Here is a 24,234-nt window from a genome sequence, read left to right as displayed (position 1 = left end):
GTATAATTTCAATCAAGATCACGGCATGGGCGAAAGGATGCTTGCTTGTTTTAAACCTATTTCCTTTTCTGACTGATTTCCTGGTCTAAAGTACCCTCTCCTGAAACTGCTATCAGCATTGTGAGAAAAATGTTTGGGGTTGGTATATTCCACCCCTGTAACTAATAGCTTATAGTAAGAGGGGATAAGGGTTGGCTATTTCTCCTCCTGAGTGATGGCCTTAGCTCAAAACCCAATTACCAGTTGATATTTAAGGGAGAAAATTATTTGCAAAGCTCCTGAATTCCTGGCAAAGTATATCAAATAGCCCTGAAGGATCTGTACTGAAAACACAGAATTGAAGTTTCAGCTTTCTTGAGAAAGATTGTACCAGGAACGTGCAAGATTTTGGTGGCTGGAATCCCTATTCGTTTGTGAGAAGTGGGGGCCTCAGTGGCTGGGCTGATGAAGCAAATCAGCAGGACAGAGATTTTTTTTTTTAATTGTTGTTTTCCTGGGTTTGCAGAAAGTTGTCTATTTTTTTTAAGCTGTTAAGCTTTTCAGCAATTCTAATCAGAAAAAGCGGGGGCACAAACGAGAGGCACAGGTTGCTCAATTTTGAGTTAAGGAACTGTTGTTGTTGAATTCAGAGCCCTCTTCAGACACAAAACAGAATAGAATAAAACTGAAGCAATAAGCAGGTTCAAATACTGCATTAAATCATTGGCTTGTTTAACTGCAACATAATAAACCATAATGAATGAGTTCACACAACATGCTACGCTGCCCGCCCCCGCCAATCACATTGTAGCTTGGTCTGTGGTCAGTATGATAGTTCCAGTACAAATACCAGAAAGCTGCCCTTTTGCCTTTCCATGGTTAGTGGAGAGCAGTGCATTCTACTTGGTGTACTTCAAACTCCAGCTTCCAGCTCTTGATATTAATCTTGGAATCTGGAAATAATTATACATCCTTGGGTATGGCTAGCCAGAGCCTGGATGCTGCATTTTAAAAGATCTCCCCAGATGTGCAACCCAAGGGCAGAACTTAGGTGAAGTCACAGTTTAGCTATTATTAAGAAGGCTTGGCACTCTCTCTGTTTGACCTCATTGATTTTGCTGTTGGTTTTAGAGCTATTAATCTAGGCTATATTATTCTGTCTCCAGATTCTTTCTTTCTTTTCTTTTCTTTCTTTCTTTCTTTTTCTTTTTCTCAGCAGACTGCCATTTCTCTTCCCACCCTTACCCCCCATCTTACTGGCACATTTGAGGGAATTTGAGGGTAGCAGAAGACATGAATCACAGGAGGGCATGAAGCCCACACAGCAGGCCCCAGGATTCAACCAGGCAAGCCAGATTTGCAGCTCCATCTGGCAAACCAGGGCTGCAAAAGATTTTTTTAAAAATGAAAGCATGTCAGATTTCAAATTTGGGAATGGAAGAACAGAATGTTTTAAGTTCTCTTCAACCCATGTCACCTCTAAACAGGAGATAATATACCCAGGTATCCTGCCCTTCTACTTCCTCCAAACCTCAGTGAAAAATGGGCTGAGTTATCCAGATTAACATGCTTGACCTCAGCAGGCATAGCACAAATAACCACTGCTGAACCTACCAGATCCAAGAGGTTTAGGACAATCTTGCAATGGTACCTATAATGGGCAAGGCCAAGTTAGCAACAGGAAAATGATGAATAAGCACAAATATGTATTAATATTGTATAGAACAGAAGAGGATGATAGAAACTGAACTGAGAATAAACCATGCAAATTAAGCAAATTAGCCTGCATTTTCTTATTTTGGATCATATGTATTGCTTGTAAGAAAACAAGGATTTCCCCTCCACAATTGGAAGCTTCAACTGCTGTTTTAAGATGTGCCTGTGGAAAATGTAACAACATCCGAATGACTATGTGTACACAAGAGAGACATTGTCTACTTATCTTCAAGGTCAACATTATGCCAGCTGACAGAAGACCAACAGACTGGGTTTATGCATCACACTACTCTTGATTTGCTTAATCATTATTTACTGATTAAACCAAAACTGGCTGGATTCATACAGCATGCCATACCATAAAACATGGTTCATAAACCACAGTGGCTGGGCTCACATGACAATGCAAGCCACAAATTACATTATGGATTAGCAGAATGGATGAGCCCAGTCATAGCTTCCTCATGAAAATTCACACTAATAACTGTTTAATATTCACCCAAATGGCGTATTTGGGGGTCATACTGAAAGATACGATGAGATCAAGACAAAAAGGCAGGCAAAGCCAAGACAAAAAATAAATTGCTTTAATTTAAAATTAATTTACACAAAGTGTTATGGCCTGGCTTGCTGTATTAATCTAGCAATTCTGGTTTATTCAATAATCTTGATTGTGAAGGTAAGTAGGCAGCCTATATAATGAAAATTATATAGAGAGCAGTATGGCTTCCCATTTATTTGACCATTTTTCCTTTTATCACATGAAAAAGAAAAATAGATAGCAATTTTTGGAAGGTTCTTGGGAGCACACCTAAGACTTTGGGGGACATTATACGGCTCTGAGGCAACATGTTCCACAGGTTTTCCTAGAACATAGGAAGCTGCTTTATACATGACTATTCATGTAACCTGGCATGACTTTAACCAAAAACGGTTTCCAAAGATTCCACCTGGACAGAAATACTTCCTATCACTAGCAACCAGAATGTTTTGAAAAAAGATGCCAAGGGCTACACTTGGAACCTTCTGCATGTAAATCAGTTTTAGGGCATCAAAATGGCAAGATGGGAACAAAACAAAACAAAACATATGTCTCATAAGGTGCTCTGCCATTCTCACTCAGAGAGAACAGCCCTAACCTGTTTCTGAAGATTAGTGCTTACCAGGCTATAATATCCTGTTTTAAAAGGTAAGGTTGTGTTACAGATGCTTCTAGAGTTTTTCACCTAGTCAATACCTTGTGCTTTTGGGGGAAAAAAATAAGACCTGTAATAAAGACATTTAATATTTCATATAAATCACTCCCTAATCAAGATTCCTTCCACTGTTGTGTTGAGGTTACTACTGTACTCAGGCTATGGCTAAATCACCTCTAAGAAAGCTGCCACATATCATTCTTAGCAACCCTCTATCCTTCCCACGCTGTCCGGTTGTCATGGCAGCAGAACATTAGGTTGCTATGGGGGAGATGGCAGCAGTTGTCTAGAGCAGCAGATGCAGCATGACTGGGGTGGTTGGAAGGGAGAAAAAAAGAGGGAGGGTGGCAGATATGTATTCTTTATGGTGAGGCCAATGCCAGGTGGATGACCTGCTGGACATAAGAAGCTGGCATAACTAAAGTGTAAGGCTGGGTAGCAAGCCAACTCTCTCAGTGGCTTTGCTTTCCATGGGAGGTAAGAGAAATGGTATAACACCAAACTGGCAAAACAAGCATGCCAGCCAGGAGTTGGAAGAACAGCTGGAGGCTGAGGGGTGGAGGGAAATGGCAGCTGCATATGGGAGACAAGAGTCTTGAGTCACACAGTGAGTCATGGGGTTGGGAAATGAGCAAGATGGGAAGGAATACGAGATGCTGAAGGGCTAGAAAAAAATTAACGTCAGATGCAACTATGGATTTTAAAAAGATAGGTGACCCATGAGGTGGAGGAGACTTGGGGTTTTAGAGGAATACATAACAGCCTTTCAGGTCCAGATGTACCAGCCTTGGGTAAATTATACACCTCCTCTCATTCAAATCAATTCTGAGAGCTTATTACACAGCAGTGTGCCCCAATTTAGTGTCCTCCAGATATGATATACTACAGCTTCCATGAATTTTAACAAATACTGCTCTGCTAGCTAGGAATTATGGGAATTGTGGTCCAGAGAATCTAGAGGGACCTGGTTAGAGAACACTGCTGCATACCAAAGCCTGATAAAGTGTGGCCAGCCCACAGGAAAGAATTCAGATCTGCCATATGAAGCAGTGCTATTGTCAGCTTCTTCAAGTCAGGGAAACTGAAATGGTGGCCCTCCGTAATGGTGTTATATATTGCACACCAATTTGAAGTTGATGGTTCTTTTTTTATGTTCTCTATCTTCCTGACTTTGACAGCATGGTTGGTTTGTCACTTTTCCCTCATCTTTCTTCCTTTACTTTACATAACTGTCTACGTCGTGTCTCCTCCTGCTACCTCTGTCTCCTCGGATTTTTTCAGCATGGTTGAAAATCATAGGCTGCCCCTTTTCAGTATCTCTTCCTGACCACATCTTTAGAGCAGCCTTTTCTGAACCATCCTAAGAAATGCACAGATTTGTATCAATTGTACTGCAAAGCTACAAAGCCACAGGTCATTGGCAGAGCACGTGCTTTGTATATTATGCTTATGTCTCCTTGCCTGAAATCCTGTAGGCCCTCTGCCAAAAAGAAAAGAAATCTTTACAATCTGACATCCTCCAAATGCACTGGGACTTCATCATCAAGAACATGGAGATACTGACTCTGGCCCAAGACTTTGCATGATGCATCTTTCTTGTTGAAAGAGAGTTATCGGCAGCAGTTAGACATTTCAGAATGGAGCCAAGTCCAAAACTAAAGACAACCCTGAGCAGAACCAATTGCCTAATTGAAACAGTAAGGTCCAGAAAAACAGATTTCTTACATGGGTTAAAATTCCTGGAAAACCATGACTTCAGTACTGTCTTGAGCAAGTCACCAAAGTTCAACCTCCGTTTCTCCCCTTTGTGAAAACACCAAACACCCTGTACATTAAATGTTATGTATAAGTGATTAATAACAAATCTTTGGGAGGATAAATCCTGACACTGCATCTAGGGAACCCACTACATAAGAATGGATGTTTGTTGAAGATGAATCAATGGGGATAAATTATCAGCAACATACAGCTAATCCAAATGCAGGATGTGAAAAGGGCTGTGTTTTTTTTAGAGTTCGGTACTGCCATGTACAAGGAGAGAATCCTGTTAAAACAATGGAGAAAGGTGTGGTAATCTTGACAGAGACCCACCCCAAGCCTTTCCCTGCCCAGTCCTCCAGTTTCTGCTCTCCATTGTTCAGCTGGACTACATTTGGAAACTGGATACAGAAATAAGGTATCTTAAACTGATTCAGATCATTAGTTTATCCAACCCAATTCCATGAACTGCTGTTTGCAATGATAATCCAAAATTAAGCCCAGGGAAATCTATCTCATTCCTGCTTCCGGATGCTTTTCGCTGAAGACTGAAACCAGGGACCATATACGTGAAGCAGGTGCACTCCTAATTAATTATAGCTTTGATGAGCAGGGATAACTTCATAATATAGCACCTTGCAGGTGCTTCCTGTTCCACTTGTCTGGCCCTGAGTCAGGCTTGTCAGATGTCTCTTATTTTATGTGAATGTCCTTAATTCTGGAATGTGGCATTTCCATTGAACATATGGATGTGTTTCATTTCAAGAACACTCTGGCTCCCTAAAATTCATTCTAGCAAAAATTCAACTTCAGGATGTCCCTTTTCAATTGAAAACAAAAACACGACAAAATGTCATGACAGCACAATGCCTACAAAAGCTACAGATTTCTTCTGTTTCTCTAGAACAATAAACTGAAATGAGTTTAATGAAAGTCAAAGGAAGAGTTCTTGTTTAGCCCTCTGCTTATTTTTTCATGTCTTTTATTATGGTTAAGCCAACTTTGACAGTTGTTCTCTTTTGCATTAGTCTGAGGACAAAATTCAGGAACCTAAGCTGTCTTGGATGCAGTTGAACTCCACATCAGCCCCACAGCTAAGTGTTAATGGAAATTGTCCCCCCTCCACTTTCTATTTAGCAATATGCAGCATAGATTATTTCCTAGAACTAGGGTGTGACTTTCATATAGGATTTTGCACCCTCCCTGCAGATCAATCTCAGACATGGAAAGTATGAGAATTACTATGGCTGGCTAGCAATGAGAAAGAGGCATGGCAATTAGTACCCAGGAAAATGGCAGCCAATACATGACACAAGTAATTCAAATGCTAGGACCTGGTGTCATCCCAGAAGAGGAAGACAGCAACTGGAATCCCTTGGGATAAATACAGGTATTATTGATGGTATTTCTTGGTCCTGGTGCGAAACACTTCCCTGATTGGAAGATTCAATATACATGCTCTTGGTTTCTCTCATTTGGAAACAGTACCAACAAGGGGATGCAGATTATGTTCTTTAGAAAGATGTATGTCCAATAGACTTTCTAAAACAGCCATGGGAATCTAGACTGGAGGAGAAAAGAAAGGTAGATAGGTAGCAGGATGAAGGGGAGGGCAGGAGTTCTGATATGATGCATAGATTTAAGCCCTTTTTTTGGGTGGGGGGAGGCTTCAAGTCAGTGTTGACTCCTGGCAACAGCCTGGACAAGTCCCTGCAGTTTGCTTGGCAAGGTTTTTTGGAACTGGTTTGCCTTTGCCCTCTTCCTAGGATTAAGGGTGAGTGAGTGGTCCAAGGTCACCTAGCCAGCTTTGTGCTTAAGGCGGAACTAGAACTCACGGTCGTCTGGTTTCTAGCCTGGCGCCTTAACCATGACACCAAACTGGCTCTGTTTAAGCCCTACACACAGCATTTTCCAAGCAGAAACACAGTAAATAATCTAAGCAAATCCAAACAAATGTATCTCAGTTTTCCTAATTTATACAGGTCACACAGTTCTGCTTTTGGTGTGGATTAGCAGCAAGGAATTTGACATAAAAACAACCGAAAGCTGATCATGCTAAAGTTATAGCAAATCTGGATTACAAATGTAACATCCAGCTGTTCACAACAACCAAGGTGTTTATCTGGATGCCCAATAACCTGCCATGTCCCCTCTTCCTTCAGTGGTGGATCCTAAAGAGTTGATACTCATTATATAACAATAAAAATGCACAGAGAACACCAGCAACCATAAAGCATGACCACAATTAAGAAACAAACAAATAAAAAATAGCCAAAACCTGGTTTCTTCACCCTCCCCAATTTTTTTCTGAAAAAAAGCAGATGTTCCTACTATGAAAGGTAGAGGGGGAAGATAGCAAATAAACCACTCAATTTAAAGGGCTGAGAGAGAAAGAATGCTTGTCAAATCAGTAGTACAAGATGCAGAAGACTGTGTCTGGCAGGAAAACCACCGAGCTCAGCAGCTAAAAACTGAGGCCTTGTGGTACTCTATTCCCTGTACCCCTATCTACACAATAGTCAGCAAGCCACTTCCTGCTATTTCTTTTTCTACATAGAATACAATCATGCACTTAATGATCTGTGAGGGAAAAACAGGTTTTCTCGCTTTACGTTAAACAGGAAGGAAGGAATTCCTAGAATGGTTCTGGAAAGTTAAATAAGCAAGCTGCTGCCATGGACGTTTGCCAACTTTTTCCTCTGGTGTTATTCCTGTACCTTTAGAAGAAATCTGCTTGTGGTAAGAAGGAAACTCTCTTCAGTTTTGATCCCCATGGAAGGAGAGCGTTCCCTGTTTAACCTGTGTCCATTGGACTGCTGTTAAGGGTGGAGGAGCAGTATAATTGGCACGTAAGAAGTTGGCAACCTTCAGGCTTTAAACATTAATGATTTGGAGGCATTAATTACAAGGGGTCAGGTATTTCTTTGACTAGGTTTTTACAATACCTTGATGTCCTATCGAATGATAATGCTTCATCGTGTGAAATACTGACTTCAGATTGCTTTTAAACGCTCAAGAGAAAAGCCAGGCTGGCTTGTTTTTTCACTGTTCAGTTGGCAATCTGCATTCAATCAGCTAGCAGCTGGCAATATCATAATGTAATGCAACCGACTGCGGGAACAGGAAGTAGTCACTGGATCTCAAGCTCTGTTTAATGTGTAGTGAGCTTCCACGAAGACTATTTCTGCGTTCTCATCAATAAGCCCAGGCAGGAACAGGATCTTTTCTCCAGTCCACATTTTCCAGCCTTCCACCTTTCACTTCTGATAGGAATAAGACAAGGAATAGGGATAGCTGAGCAGTATTTACTTTGATTCCAGACCCTTATCTTCCCTGGTAATACAGCACATTTCTCTCCATATCATTAAAACATGTAACAGCTCACAACACATACCCCTTGCTTGGAGACTCTAGGATTTTCCCACAGCATAACGCAGGCTCTAGAAACCAACAAGTTAAAACTGTCCCTATTTGTGTTGATGCCTTCCTGTAAAACAGCTGTTCTGGACCCTGTCCATAAAATTCTGGCCACCAATCATAATTTACAGAACTGCTCAGTTTCATATTATATGCATTTCAAATCTCACCTACCAAATATCAAGGTAATGACATTCAGCAACAGCTTTAAAAGATACTAAAGATACATTTCAAAAGTTGTTTGTTTATAACATGTTTTTAAAATACACATTTAAGAATCTACATGAAGACCACATTTCTAATAATGGTCAAACTCGTCTACTTACAATATGAAAGAAAAAAAGGTTTCAATTCTTAGGCTGAACATTACCAGCTGCTAATTTCATATATTTGGAGCCCTTTGATGTTCAAGAGCAGACCATTTGAGTTTTCAGTTCTGCTCAGCTGATAATCACCACTGGCAAAATAACCAAGGAAGTTAATGTCCTCACAGCATGCTTTCACCTGCCAAGAAATTCCTGCTGATTTCCAGGTACATTACTATGCTTTGAGCTCATCATTTCTGGGCTGACATTACATACTACCTCAGTTGACCAAATGTTGGAAATGCCGTGCTATGAATAGTTGCAATAAGCTGAAGACCAAAAGCCCTTGCTTCTCCAAGCTACATCCATTGAATGGATGATACTGATTTAAAAAATCCCATACTACAGTTGTTTTCTTGCGTCAATGCTGGGTTACAGAACCTGTGGCTCTCCAGATACTGCTGAACCACAATTCTTCAGCATTGGCCACACCTGCTGGGACTGCTTCATGTTCAATTTCAACTATATTGGAAAGGCTGCAGCTTCTCATGTTGGCATTAGTGCAATACTTCGAGAGTGCCTTTTGGACACATCCCACATTTCATATACTTTGGTTTCTAGATGCTGGGGGTGTGCAAAACTTTGTTCAATGGTTCTCACTTAAAACTGAGCATTCTGGAAGTGTCCTCAGCCCCAACAAGCCCTACTTCAAACCCCAAACAGACTTGAAACGCTTCCATACTGGTCAGAATGATTCATTTCAAGCTCAAAACTTCCTACCAGAAACCTGGGCAGATCCATAGAAACATTTATTTTACGACTAAGATCATTACTTTGCTCTCATTTTATACGAAACACTCCCCAAGCTGTTATGATTTTTCTTCAATATACTTCCTTTACAGTTTTTCGGCAGGAATGGCATCCATCTCTTGGGAAGACAGAGAGCCAGAGAATGCCTGCAATCAGGGAAGCCATTACTGGGCATTTGGTGAGGATGCTGAATTTGGGAGGAATGGCGGGGGGGGGGGGGATTAAAAAGAAAACACAGATACACCACTTAATCAGGGTCAGGAAAAAGTTAACTGCTTAGTCTTGGGGTTGGGGAAGGCTTAGTGGGCCAAAATGGTTACTATTATTCTTGCTGTTTTAAGAAGCTGTTCAAATGGGAAGAGTCAAAGGCCAACATGGTTAACCATTGGAACCTGCAATTACAGCACTGTGAGTTTGTTTGTTTGTTTGTTTATTTATTAAATTTATGTCATCGCCCATCTCCCCCAATGGGGGACTCTGGGCGGTTTACAATAAAGTAACACTAAAAACATAACCACCAAAATTACCATTAAAATATAAATAAAAATGAATGAAAAATCCTACTGGAGATGGAACACAATCACTAAGAGGTGCTATAGCGCCAGCCATCCCCAGGTGGAGCTATCACTCTCCCCCTCCCAAGCAAGGCAGCAGAACCAAGTCTTCAGTTTCTTCTGGAAGTCTGAGAGCGAGGAGACCCGTCTCAACTCCGGGGGCAAGATATTCCAAAGGGCGGGCGCCACTGCAGAGAAGGCTCGCCTCCTGGACCCCGCTAGATGAAATTCCTTTACTGATGGGGTCCGTAGCATGCCCTCCCTGCCTGACTGGGTGGGGCGGGTCGATGTAACGGGGTTGAGGCAGTCCCTCAGGTACCCTGGTCCCATGCCATGTAGGGCTTTAAAGGTGATAACCAACACCTTGAATTGGACCCGGAAGCAAACTGGTACCCAATGCAGCTCACGTAACAGTGGTGTCACATGGGCTGATTTTACAGCACCGGTAACTGTCCGCGCAGCTGCATTCTAGACCAGCTGAAGCTTCCGAATACTCTTCAAGGGTAGACCCATGTAGAGCGCATTACAATAGTCTATATGGAAGATAGCAAGGGCATGAGTGACTCTTCGGAGGGCATCTCGGTCCAGGAATGGGCGTAGCTGGCGAACCACCCAAAGGTGTGCAAAGGCCCTCCTGGCCGTGGCTGCCACCTGCTCTTTGAGCAGGAGTTGCGAGTCCAGGAGGACCTCCAGGTTCCGCACTGGTTCCGAGTGGGGAAGTGCCACCCCATCCAGAACCAAAGACGACAACTTCCTGGAAGTGGAAGGGCCATCAATCCACAGCCACTCTGTCTTACCAGGGTTCAGTTGAAGCCTGTTGTTCCCCATCCAGACCCCCACCACCCCCAGGCACTTGGAAAGGGTGGAGACCACATCACTTACTTCACCCAGGATGGATATATATAACTGAGTATCATCGGCATATTGATGATACCTCATCCCATGGTGACAGATGATCTCACCCAGCAGTTTCATGTAGATGTTAAATAGGAGAGGAGAGAGTAACAAACCATGGTACCCTACAGTGGAGGGGTCAAGTGCTGGATCTCTCCTCTCCTGTCACCACCAATTGGGAATGGCCCTGGAGGAAGGAGGTGAACCAGCGCAAAACTACACCGCCCACCCCCAACCCCCTGAGCCGCCCCAGAAGGATACCATGGTCGATGGTATCGAAAGCCGCTGAGAGGTCCAAGAGAGCCAGGATGGATGCACTTCCTCCATCCCGCTCCCGCCAGAGATCATCCATAAGTGAGACCAATGCGGTCTCCGTCCCATATCCTGGCCTGAAACCTGACTGAAAGGGGTCCAGATAATCTGTTTCCTCCAGAATTCTCTGGAGCTGCAACGCAACCACTTTCTCAACCACCTTTCCCAAAAAGGGAAGGTGGGAGACAGGGCAAAAATTGCCCAGTATAGTAGTGTCCAGGGATGGCTTCTTGAGGAGGGGGTATACCAGGGCCTCCTTAAAGGCAGCCGGAAACACCCCCTCCCTCAGGGATGCATTAACCATCACCTGGACCCAACCACAAGTCACCTCCCAGGCTGATTTTATCAGCCAGGAAGGGCATGGGTCAAGCTGACATGTGGTTGCATTCACAGTCTGGAGAATCCTGTCCACTTCCTCAGGCCCAACAGGATCAAACCGTTCCCAGATAACAGGGTAAGTACATTCCCCTGGCATCTCCCCAGACTCCACTTCATGCTTAGAGTCCAACTTAGAATGGATCTGAGCAATTTTATCCTGCAGATGCTGTGAAAACTCTTCCGAACGGCCCTGTAAGTGGGTCCCTGAATCTACCTGACCCAGAAGAGATCGAGAGAGCTTAAACAGGGCCGCCGGGCGGCATTCTGCGGATGCAATAAGAGCGGAGAAATACTCATGTTTCGCCGCTCTTACTGCCACAAGGTAGGCCTTAATAGCAGCTCTAGCTTGTGTTCGGTCAGATTCAGTTGTGAAAAATAGGTGACCCTTATTCCTGAGTTACTTCACTTTGGCTAACTTGGTGCCACATGTTCATATATCAAACTTAACTGATCATGCTTTATTCTTTGTACTGTGTTTACTGCATCAAGTGGCATTTGGAGAAAAAAAAGTCTATTGACATGTCTTATGCATGAAAAGGGCCTGAGTGAAGTGATGACATATTCTCATTTCCCTTTTTCTTAGACTCTGTTTCCATATTCTGTAGTTTGGCACGTAGAATTTGCAGTAACAGGTCAATAGTACAGCAGACTTCCGCATTTGAAAGATTCTTTAGCTTCCTTTAGAGTGTGGGTTAGCAGACTACATCTACCAACCAACTGCTTGGTGTGATATGGACAACAGCATGTTGGCATGCAGGCCAGTCTCCAGAGTAGAGATCCTAGCTGGCATAAAATAGCCTGAGCATGCTTGGCATAAATCTGGATTTTGGCCGCACTTGCAGCATACTGCCCAAAACGTGTTGAAACTGACTTATTCTTACCATTACTAGGGAATGCTGCATGTGCCACAGGTATACTGACTGCACTGCCGCTAACTACACCATCAAATGGGTTATGGGAAATTTTCCATTGACCAAAGCAATGATGGCCAGTAGAGGTCAACATCTAGGGGCCCATCAGGCGACAACCACGGCATATGCAAGAGTGTAACTTAGAATATTAGAGGGGCAGATGGCAAACAGCATCAGTTAACTGATGAAATTAAAGAAAATGAGGCATGTTGTTTGTGAAACAGAAGAGAGAAATGTAATAGTTCTGAATGAAAGTAGTCTGATCTTGTGGAGTGGAATTGACAAATATGTAGGGAAGGGAAGATGTTGATTTAACCGTGGATTAAAATGCTAAAATACTGTGTATGTCAGAAAGTATGAATTGGTGTCTCTAGGTTGTTATGGGTGCATATGAAAGTAGGAATCCTGGGTTGGTGCTAGCTGCAAATTACACTCTCGTGTATGGTGCTAATGTAAGAATCAGGGATTTGGAAAAACTGCATAACATTCTTAATGTATGTAATTCAGTGGGAAAAGTTATGAATGGATGGGTGAGAACAGGATGAGAAGGTGCAGAAAAAGTGATTGGGCCATTCAGAGGCCAGAACAAATGAGAATGGTGACTGTGGTGGGCATCTGCTTAGAAGAAGGCCTGTTTGTTCTGAAAATAGGATTTAACCATAAGACTGTTCATACATACATATGTCAAAGAAATGAATATTAATCTAAAAGGATGATGGCTTTATTGTTTAGGATGAAGTAGTGAATGGTAATGAGACTTTCTGAATGTGGGACAAACCCGCATTATTCTTGGGGAATAATGGGAAAGGGAAGCAGGAGAACCCCCCACCCACCCCCGAAAATAGAATAACTTCAGGAAGAGAAAACACAACTCCTGTGTTTCAAAAAACATTAAAAGATATGTGTTTGGTGGAATGAAGTGAAAAAGGTAAATGAGAAAAAATGTGTCTAAGAGAATGATTGCTGCCAAAATAAGGATGAAAGAAAGAAAGATACTGTATAATGTATACAGGGAGAAAAGATACCTACAGAAAATGTAGGCAAAGAGACCAAGTTAAGGCTACAAGAGGCAGAAAAAATGTGTATCATTTTTATTGTATTAAAAAACAACTGTTTTGAAAATAGGTAAAAAACAGTGGGCAGGGTAAGAACCAGTAGTTTCCATGCTCAGGAGAACTATTATGTCAGCCTAAGTCAGATGCCTTCCAAGCTATCAACAGAAAAGCCAAATATCCAATGACTTGGAAAAAGTCTAAAATTTAAATCCTGAAATGTTGTCAGTCTTTTGAGGTAGGCCAAGTCTAGAAACACATCACAGTGATTCCACAAATGCTATTTTATTGTTGTATGGTACAATAACAGAACCTTGAAAGCCTGTCCAAGTTTCTCTCTGTCCCATGTTATACTAAATAAAATCAAGGGAGAATTATTTTGAGCTTCTTTCTCATGATTCTTTTCATCTCTGGACTGGATAATGTCTTTTCTGAGTCCCTCCTGAATGGCTTGCTCTTACCTTCCTTCCTTAACAACTCTCTCATACTTTCCTCAAGGTCAGCTCTACATTCCTTTACAAATACAGGTGGTCCTCACTTAACAACCATTTGTTCAGTGACTGTTTGAAGTTACGGCACTGTGCTTTCTCTGTAGCACTGCTGAAAAGAGAAGAAGTTTTGTTGCAAAGGCAGCCCAACCTCATGTGGCTGCGGAAGGCAGCTTCCTGCGTTCTTTCACGTACAACCAAAGAATAATAACCACATGCAAAAGAGGACAGGGCTCCCATGCCTATAAGGCAGAGCTCAGCATATAAGCAGGGGCAGGTTCTTCACCCTGGCAGCACCATGGGACAATGACCAGGGTAGGGGGGGTACTCGGATACAGATCCACCCTCAATCGTGGAAGCTCACTAGATGATTTTGGGACAGACATAATTGCTCAGTCCAGCCTGAGGGGGAAAAAAACCAATTGAAGTACAGTAGTGCAATGTATGTTTGGAAGAAAGGCTAGATATAAATCTAATAAATGAGTATCAGTTTAATTTACTTACTTCCTAAAGTCCCCTTTTTCTTCTGCCTCTAGTGACCCATATTTCTGGTTGCAGTCTAAATTATAAATGGAGGGTAGGCGTCACTCTTACTTTTAGGGTGGACAACTATATAGCTACCAGATAACGGTCTGCAAAAATCCAGGTGACCACTAGATGGCAGGGAAGAGATATAGAAAACTCTTAATGCTTTGCTGCTACTTAGTGGTTGCCCAGATTTTTGCAGCCCAGATACGATAAGCCAATTGTGTACTAAGTATACATGCCAGAGGCACTATTCTGTTCATTAAAAACTACTAAAAGCATGTTTAGTGGGACTATTGTTACTACAAGGCATGCTTGAATAAAAATGCTTAAGATACTTTCTGAAGTGTGTATAGTGCAGTGAACACCAGGCTCCTCTGTTTTCCCTATATTCTAATACTTACTGTAACTTAGAGTCAAGGACAATGTATATTATTTTGTGGATACACTGGGGGACTACATTAGGTAGCCTGCAGGTTGTGCACTACAATCTTAACACCACTGAAAACTGGTGCACCAAGTATTGGGGCTGCCTGCATGACAGAACAAACTAGGGACATTTTCACATTGCTATCTTTTTCAGTCACCAATCCCTCCAGAGCAGTCAGAAGGTGACTTGTAATCATCTTCTGCTGATCTCAAAGCACCAAGAACACACCGATCCACACTCCCTCCAGCTGACCAATGGGTGTGTGCAAAGAATATCATTCAGTCCGCACCCCCAATTTACCACAATCCAGAAGTAACCAAAACACCACCACCTGCATCCTTACTCTCACCACACAAGAAATGGAAAGATAATAAATTGCGAGCCCTTTCTCTCTCCAAATCCACATTTTAATCCATTTCTAGCAAGTTGATTTCAATCTGAATGGTGGCAAATAGGGTCATGCTCCCCGATCAAATGTTTACAGAACATCTTATCGTACTCGCATCCATGTTGCTGTGATGCATGTCAACCTGCAAGTTGAACAGCAGGGAGCGGGGGAACGGCTGGAGTGTGAATCATCTTGTTTGGACTATCTTCCAGCACCAAGGTCATCCACGGAGAACCGTTACAGCCATCTGCTGGCACAAGGAGGAGGGCCACATACCCAAGGGGGCAGTGGGCGGGAGTTTGACTTCACTGATAGTTTTAATTGTAGAAATGCGTGGGAATTTCCATTCGCAACTTTTTCCCTGTACTGAATGCTTCGCACCATTAAAGTAGATTTCTAAGAAAAAGCTTATGAGTCGTAATTAAATGGGAAGTCGAGCATTCCAGTCACCACAAATAGGGGAGCTGTAAAGTCACCAAGCCACCTTTCCATGCCTTTAACAGTCCCTGTTAACAGCCCCTTTCACTAACAGTGAAAAGAAAGCTTCTTGACATTTTTTTCAATCAGGTACATTTCCCAATAACTGTGCCTTTGGTTCTTCACCTCCACTCCAAGGCAAAATAAATTGTAAAGGAATAACACACTAAATGTAGGAGGCAGGGGACTGCCTTGAGTTCAGGAATCTGCAGTGGGAGACTTGCTCACAGGCTCTGCAGAGCCACAGTCTTGCAAAGAAAACACCAGTTTTGGAATCAGAAAGCCAGCCAGTGTCATAAAACCATAGAGGTTCAGAACGGATTCCAAAGTGGCACAAAACCCTTGTGTGGAAGTGCTGCAACAATGAACATCTCCAGGCAGTCCTAACTTCTTCTTTTGAGCACAGCACTGTAACTATTCGTAGCTTTTTTCTGGCTAACTGCATTGCCTGATTGCAGCACTTACGGGACTGTCAAGAGAAATCATCATCCTAGGCAAAGCTAAAACCCCCAAGGAGATGCTCTCTAATTTCAGCTAAAGTCTCTTGCTTGTTGCTTCTAAGAAAACTCTTAAGTTGGAACTAAGCTGCACATACGTAGTTTTGAACAGGAGGAAGTGAAGATGAGTGAGGTCACTGCTCAGTTACTTCAGAAGTGTTACGGAAGTGAAGGACGGCTGACAATTGGTAGAGGAAAATAAGCAATGTAGGTATGGAGGCTAAATCTGGCCCATGCTGCTGCTGCTGCTGTTTTTTTTTGATAGTACAGTGATTGGTATGTGGATATGACTGTACTTCTCACGTCATGAGTTATTTTCAGAGTCTTGTCCTCTACTACCAAAGAAACAGAGATAAAGAGATATACCGTAACTTGACTTCAACTGTTGTATTCATTTACTCTGCTAACAGCTGTTTTTCATTTGTATAAAAGCTTCTAGTGTGGCTCTTAAAAAGCTTAATATATTATCTTATAATATAGTATCAGGAGTTGAAAATGTAGTTTAGTAGTAGAATGAACTGGGGCTTTGATGTTCATCTACATGGATTCACTTCATCTTGTTGATTCTGAGTAAGTGGCTATGGTTTGGGTCAGTAGAATGAGGTCGACCACATATAGACTGGTCCCATGCCCCCCACCCCGGCTCCTTCAGGAAGTTGGTGAGGGCTTTACCAGCTGGCTCAGGGAGATTATCAGCAGCACCTTACTGGGAGAGGGGGTGATTACTGAGAGAGGAGGTGATGCTGGCCACCATAAAAGAAGCAGTGGCTTGTCCTGTCTTCAACAGGCCCTCCCTGGATCCAGCCATATTGGATAATTATTGTTTTATCTCCAAAATACCCTTTCTGGAGAAGGTTTTGGAGAGTGTGATAGAGCTGCAATGCAGGGTGGCTTAGAGGAAAAAGATTATCTAGACCAGCGTTTCTCAACCAGGGTTCCGTGGAGCCCTAGGGTTCCGTGAGAGGCCACTAGGGGTTCCCTGGGAGATCACGATTTATTTAAAAAAATATTTCAAATTCAGGCACCTTCACATTAAAGAGGTAGGTTTCATTCTTTATTTTCAGTGTAAGGACACTGTTAATGCATATATACAGGCCTACACATGAAATGAATATAAAAATTTTGTAACTTCTGGCCTACATTTGAGCCTGAATGTGCAGGGGTTCCCTGAGGCCTGTAAAATATTTCAAGGGTTCCTCCATGGTCAAAAGGTTGAGAAAAGTTGATCTAGACCTTTTCCAATTGCGTTTCAGACCTGGCCATGGGACATAAACTGCACAGATTGTGTTTTGTGCTGGTAGGTGATCTACATCAGGACTTGGATGGAAGGACTGCATCCCTCCTGATCCTTTTAGACCTCTCAGTGGTTTTCAATACCATCATTCATGCTATCCTTCTGGACTGCCCACTGGACTATCTGTAAGGATTAGGAGTGGGGGCATTGTTTTCCACTCTAGGCTAAGCTGGCAATACAGTGGAAATTTTGGCCTGGTGACTGGAAGCTGTAAGGATCTAGATGGGGAAAAACTGGGATACTGCAGTTCATTCTGCATGGAGTTACCCTTGAAGACCATTAGGAAACCAGTTCAGCATGCAGCAGTTTACTTAGTTATAGATGCACCTAGATTTTCCAATGTGACTCCTATTGTGGAGCTGTCTTGAGTGCCAGCTAGTTTCTGAGTACAATTCAAGGTGCTGATTGTCAGCTTTAAAGCCCTTTATGGCTCAGGGCTCTGATACTATGAGACCACCTTGTCTGGACTGAAGGTGCTCATTCAGTACCATTTGAAACAGAGGGCTTGCTGAGAGTTCCTTCCCCAAGCGAATGCCATCTACAGGGACTCCCCACTTTCCATGGAACCAGCTTTCCCCTAAACATCTGAACCTCTCCTATGTTATGGGGCTTCCAACAAGGGCTGTAAATACATTGGCTCTTTAGGAAAGCATTTGGCAACATGGAGGAATAGCCTTCTCCCCTTTTAGAATAGCAAATGGAATTTAATTAATTAATTGTGACTAGAATAGAATACAGCCTCGTGTGGCGCAGAGTGGTAGGCGGCAGTATTGCAACCGAAACTCTCCCCATGACCCGAGTTCGATCCCAGCGGAAGCTGGATTCTCTGTCAGGTAGCCGGCTCAGGTCGACTCAGCCTTCCATCCTTCGAAGGTTGGTAAAATGAGTACACAGCTTGCTGGGGAAGGTGACGACTGGGGAAGGCAATGGCAAACCACCCCGCTCTATAGTCTGCCAAGAAAACGCTGCTAAAGCTGCGTCCCCCCAAAGGGTCCGACATGACTCGGTGCTTGCACAGGGGACCTTTCACCTTTCACAGAATAGAATAGTGCATCTATGGTACTGTGTTTTTATAAGTTTTCCATTTCTTTTCTGCAGCCAGTTTGATGTTTGATATTAAGTGGTAGACATATTCAGAGCTTTTGGGAATTGAGTGGGATAGAAGATGTCATGAGTAAGGATGGCGAGCAGGGGGCTCCCACCCAGACTGTCAAGCGCATGCGTAGCACTGAGGAACTGTTCAGCCATTCAAAGAGACACAGATCGGGACCGCCTTAACCTTTGGGGTTTATATGGCTGGGTTTTTCCCACGCTTCCTCAGTTTGTTAGGATTCCTGTTAAGTACTACTAATAAATATTAGAGACCAAGTCATTGTCTCAGTGTGTTTCCTGGTAATCAGGACAGAAGCTGCAATAAATAAAACAAACTCCAATTGATACCAAATATAACATCCCCCTTCTTGGTGGGTGAGAACCATAATACATATACAGCACTGCTGCTACTAGGTCTTCATTGGCTTCCAAGAAGCTTCTCTGTTGGTTTTCCACCAAAAAGCCTTACAGAATATGATTTGGCACCAAGGTACCTGCAGGACTGTTTATGTTAAACAGAATCCACCCATCTGGCCCCTGCATCTTGATGAGGATGTTGAGGCTTCCCTTGGCACTGGAGATTATAGGAGGGGGATGCAGAAGCTTGTGCTTCTCAGTTATGGCCCCAGCCCTTTGGGGGAGCCTCTCCTCAGAGATCTGTATGATGCCAACTCTTACAATATTTAGGAAGGAGTTTTTAATGGTTAAAATCACTGTCAGTTGGGGATGTCTCATAATAATAAATTTTATGATATATTGTTTTATTGGGTAGTTATATACTTTTATTTTATGTTGTAAACCACCATGAGTTTTTAGGGAGTGTGGCAGCATAAAAGTAAAGTCAATCAGTCAATAAATTGGTGTGCATGTAAGCTAGAGAGAGGTGCATTTCTTACTCTGACGCTGGAGAAAAAAATGGATTTGGAAAAAAATGACTATTCCAGAATTACTTAACAGAAGACAGCACTCTGTTTGAAGGATTCTCTGATTTAAAGATTGTAAGGAGGAGAACCAGGGACAGGTTGTAATGTTCCCCATTTGCAGGGAATATTTGGACAGCAAAGCGGGACAGTACGCAGATCACAATTTTCCCCACAAGAGGAAGATATGTATTTTTTAAAAATATGGTTATTATTTATAAATGGGCATCTATAGATGTACATTTCCATATGCAGATGCTATGCAAATATCTTTTGGTGTTTTTTTGGTCATACACTAGCAGCATCTTCTAATTCTAGCATGCCACACCAACAAAATGTGAGCAGAGTATTACCCAAAAGGAGTTGCAGAGCAATTTAGGGAACACAGATCCAAAAGCAGAGGCTGTCCCAGGTCAGTGGGACCATTTGGCAGGGCTGTCCTACCAGAAAGCAAGATGGGTTGCATATGCCCTGTTTCTAACTGCACCTGTATCCAACCAGTCTTTCTGGTAAAAATGCCTCCATCTACTGTTGCTCCTCTTCCAGATGCCCTGAATTTCAGAGCATATGCAGGAGTGGGGAAAGCAATGGAATATCCAGGTGAGGCAGGTTTTGCCTACTCAGGGGGAAATGCTGGAGGAGAAAAGTCAGGGTGGTATTCAAGGACCCCAATGTATGTGCTATACAGCTTGCCCTGCAGACCAGAAGCAGTAAATTCCTACTCTTAGGACACATCAGCATGAAAGTAAATTTAACTACCACCCTTGCTTCTGTACATAAAATGAATGGTGCACATACCATTTTGTCCTTCAACTTAGGTGGCAAACCATCTTAAGTCAAGCCTGCTTTTTCAAGCATGCAGCCCTGATTTGGATATGATCCTTGTTTCCCAATACAGTTCCCAAGAACTGTAGTATCATAATTGTTGGCATCATGCATGCTGATAGCCAGAAAGTATTGTAAAAGTGAGATCAGGCTACATTTAACATAACCAGCCTAACTCTTAACACGAACATTTTAAAATCAATTAAACAATTAAATGTGAATGTGCTGTTCAGAGAAATCCAGATATAGATTTACTTCAACTGGATTAAATACATCCTATATTCCCCCACCCCAGATCTGGAACATGGTCCCTGTGAAGCTTAGCATGTTCTACTTTTTCAGTAGGTGGACATTTCACACATGATTAACACCTATCCACTGACACCTTTGGAAACTTAGTATGTTTACACTTGGGCTTGATCATACCTTTTTTAAAAAATAGAAGTCAACTTTTAAAGTAAAGACAGAGACAAACCAATCTGTAGGAAAGGCAGTATAATTGGTCACTTTAAACTTTAATCATTGAAGTTCACCACCTAGCCCAATTAACGTGAAGCTGACCACAAGCTAGAGTGGCCTGTGACCCTAGAGTTGAACAGGTTGCCAACTGAAAGGTAAGAAGAACCTGTGCTTTTAAAACAATCTAGATAAGTAGTAGTTAGCTAATGAAGCTTTTTATAGCACACAGTTTAGCACTATCATTTGCTAATATAACTTCTGCTGTAAATAAAGACAAAGGGACCATCCATACAAACAGTTTCATATCCCCACGATGCCACAGATCTTCAAGAATTCCAGAATGTAATTGGACACAACAGTGTCTCTGGAATGGCAGGGCCAGGTAGACTCCCATTGACTGGAATTCCTGCATCATCCTGCCTTCCGCCTTTGAGATCTACCTTCTCCATGGGGCTTTGGTGTCTTCCCCCAATTCTTCCCCACTAAACAGGAGAACCCCAATAATGGCAAAATTGCTTTTCCTCCTTCCCATAATATGACAAGCTAATATGATAAGGCACCACTGCCTCCTGAAGAAATGGCTTTTCTTCCCAGATTGTAAAAGCATGAGCTTTTACTCTTAAATGTTCCATTACTATTATCTACAGGGCTCAGAGTCATTTCCATTTTTTAAACCCCATGCTCTTTTATGTTGCAGGTCCCTCCCCTCTAGATCTGCAAGAGGCCTTTTCTGAGGCCTCGTAGCATTTAGAAAAGCGAATCAGTTCAAATCTCCCCTCTGGACAGCTTCAGAGAAAGTCCTAAGCACCTTTAAAAGTTTTCAGCCAGCCAGATGACCCCCTTCCATCTTTGGCAAGCCCAAGTCACCTACCTCGTACAATGCTCAGTGACACCTTGAAGTTGTTCTTAAGCTGAGGGTCATCAACCAGCTCCACCAGCCGGAAAAGTTTGTTGAGCTGCACTTTGATCCCTTCATACCTTTGGGCCTCAGCCCGGATAGCTGCAGAGATCAACTGCCTTTGCACATTCATGATGCATCAGTTGTTGGCAGAAGTGACTCAGGATCTCAGCCCATGGTGCAACCTCCTGTCTTTTCTGCACCAGGGAAGTTAAGCAGGCCTCAGTCAACCTTAAAATGCCCACTTCACTCTCATGAACCTGATCAGTTTCTTTCCCCCACGCTCTCTCTCTTTGTCGGTTGCACTTCCTGAGCAGAACGGCACATTTCAAAGCCACTGCTTTGAATCGCCCCATCCCTATCTGATTTTGACACTAGACAAGGGCGTAGCTATGTTAAAAAAAAAAAAAAAAGCACAGCACAGCCAGTTTCTTCTCAGCCAATGCTGCTAATCATCTTCTAGGATCCTAGGCATAGCTACACATTCCAAAGCAGGCAGGACAGGATTCGCAAGTGCTGGAACTCTGGTTCCCAAAAGCTATAATTATTGCAAAGTGTTTTTGGCAGCTGCATCTAGGTAAACAACGAACCATATGGAGGTGCACAGCTACCCTCATCACCCAATGGTGTAGGCACACCCATTGATGTGTCTTGCCCACTGAAGTGTAGTCCATCCCCACGGGAAGCAGGCAGCAGTAAGGAGAAATCAGTGCCAAATGAGAAGACTTAAAGGACAATAAGGGGAAACATGACAGAGGTATATAAAATCACACATAGGACAGGTAACACAGTTGGGAAGAGGTTTTCCCCACCTCACTTACAAGGTCAGAACTTGAGTTCATCACCTGAACCTAAATGTGGGAAGGTTTAAGACCAAAACGAAGAAATTATTTTTTAAATCGTGCACAATTAGACTGTGAAATTTGCAATCAGAAGTTGTGGTAATGGCAGCCAGTTTGGATGGATTTGAGAGGGGTCAGTACTGGACAGGTTTATGAACTACCAGGCTATTAATGGTCTCTTATATTGATTTCCTATGGTTTCCTACTTTCTGAAACCTGCCTTAAATACAGGCTCCCAGGAAGCAATGATGGAAGGGAGTTACCAACCTCCAGGGAATGCTTGTGTTTCCCAAATGCATCCAGTTGGCCCCAGTGTCACAGATTGCTGGACTCAGTGGGACTTTGGCCTAATCCAGCAGGCCTTTTCTTATATCCTTAGGATACTGAATTGCAGACTGAACAATGCAAAGTATGTCTTTAAGCCATAAGACAGAGCAAATCTAGCAGTACCTCTGAACCTCCATTCTTTTTCTCCAATAAGGGCAACTAGGAATTATGAATTGAGTTCTCACTCTAGGCAACATTATCTGGTTTGATTTCAGCCGGTCTTCACCTATTATGGCTTGTAAATCATGGCTGCTGCTGCTGCTCCTGCTGCTGCTGCTGGGATCAAACTCCATCTGGAGAACATTTGACAAAATTGTATAATTTGATCTGTCACTTGCAAATTATGTAGTAAAATGTGGGGGGGGCATTTCTGCTCAGCACTAAACAAATTTCAAATGCTAAATGAAATCAACTGTGCACACTTAAATAATTTTACAATAATATTGAAATAGTATGCTAAGGAAAGCTCATCTGACAAATCCAAAGGTAAAAGGTGAAATAACAAGTGTTTGCAGAACCATTTTCTGTGAAAAGTTTCATGCCCTTGGGATTGCAAGACAGCAACAAGAAGAGTTCAAGTCAAAAGTGGAAAGGATTGTTTTCCATTTTTTCTACTCTTTTTTATTCAGCTTTTATTGATGTCTGTCTTCAAATATCTGAAGGGTTGCCACATTGTAGAGGGTTTGGATTTATTCTCACTTGCTCCAGAGGGTAAAAGTAGGACAATTGGGATAAAACTTCTTGGATGTAGATACAGATTAGATATTAGGAAGAACGGTAAGGGCTATCAATCAGTGGAATAGGTAAGTGCATGGAGTGATTTCTTCCCCTTTACTGGAGATTTTCAAACTGAGACTGGAGAGTCATTTATCAACAATGACAGTGAATACTGCAGTGAACAGAGGGTTGGGCTTGATGACCTCTTAGGTCCCTTCTCTATGATTCTAGGATTCTAAGATTGAAAACCACTAGGGTGTTTTTAAAGGCCCTCTCCTAAAACAGCTTGTGTGACAAAAAGAAATCATAAAACATTAATAGTCAACAAAAAGAATGAATGCCAAATCCCAATCCACAGAAATAAAAAAAAACAGTAATTAAATTTATTAGCCTGGGGAAGGATAACAAACACAAGGAGGTCTTCAGAATGTTAACCTGAAATGTCACAGAGAATAAGGACTTTCACAGGGAGCTTTGTGATCTGATGGGTGGGCCTCTTTCCCATTGGTTGGAATTCCAGCCATTCCCTACCCTCCAGTGTCATAGCTCTCTCCTCAGATCTGTAGGGATTATGGCATCTTGGTGCCTTGATCCTGAGCCCTTTCCCAGTGGGATCAACTGCTTTTTTAGGGAGGAGGATTTCTCATGGAGGTGGGAGCAGGAATAGGGCACTGGCTGCACTCCCCATGCTCTTCCACTAGCTGCATATGGGGAGTGCAGCTCAACTCTGTACCTGTTGTGGGAAGAGCTGTGGCAAGGCTGGCTGGGTGAAA

The 24,234-nt window shown here is 42.6% G+C and overlaps 1 protein-coding gene across 1 annotated transcript in view; it reads right to left on the bottom strand.

The window, feature by feature from the left end:
- AGAP2 (ArfGAP with GTPase domain, ankyrin repeat and PH domain 2) overlaps positions 1–21,868 on the bottom strand; it is a 151,710-nt gene extending 129,842 nt beyond the window's left edge. Inside the window, exon 1 of the mRNA XM_063293803.1 lies at positions 21,549–21,868. Within this exon, the coding sequence (XP_063149873.1) occupies positions 21,549–21,708 (160 nt within the window). The 5' untranslated portion in view covers positions 21,709–21,868. The remainder of the gene's footprint in view (positions 1–21,548) is intronic.
- Positions 21,869–24,234: the final 2,366 nt, after the last annotated feature.

This window comes from Candoia aspera, chromosome 2 (genome assembly GCF_035149785.1).
Source record: "Candoia aspera isolate rCanAsp1 chromosome 2, rCanAsp1.hap2, whole genome shotgun sequence".
NCBI lineage: Eukaryota > Metazoa > Chordata > Lepidosauria > Squamata > Boidae > Candoia > Candoia aspera.
This window is presented reverse-complemented; position numbering and strand designations above follow the sequence as displayed.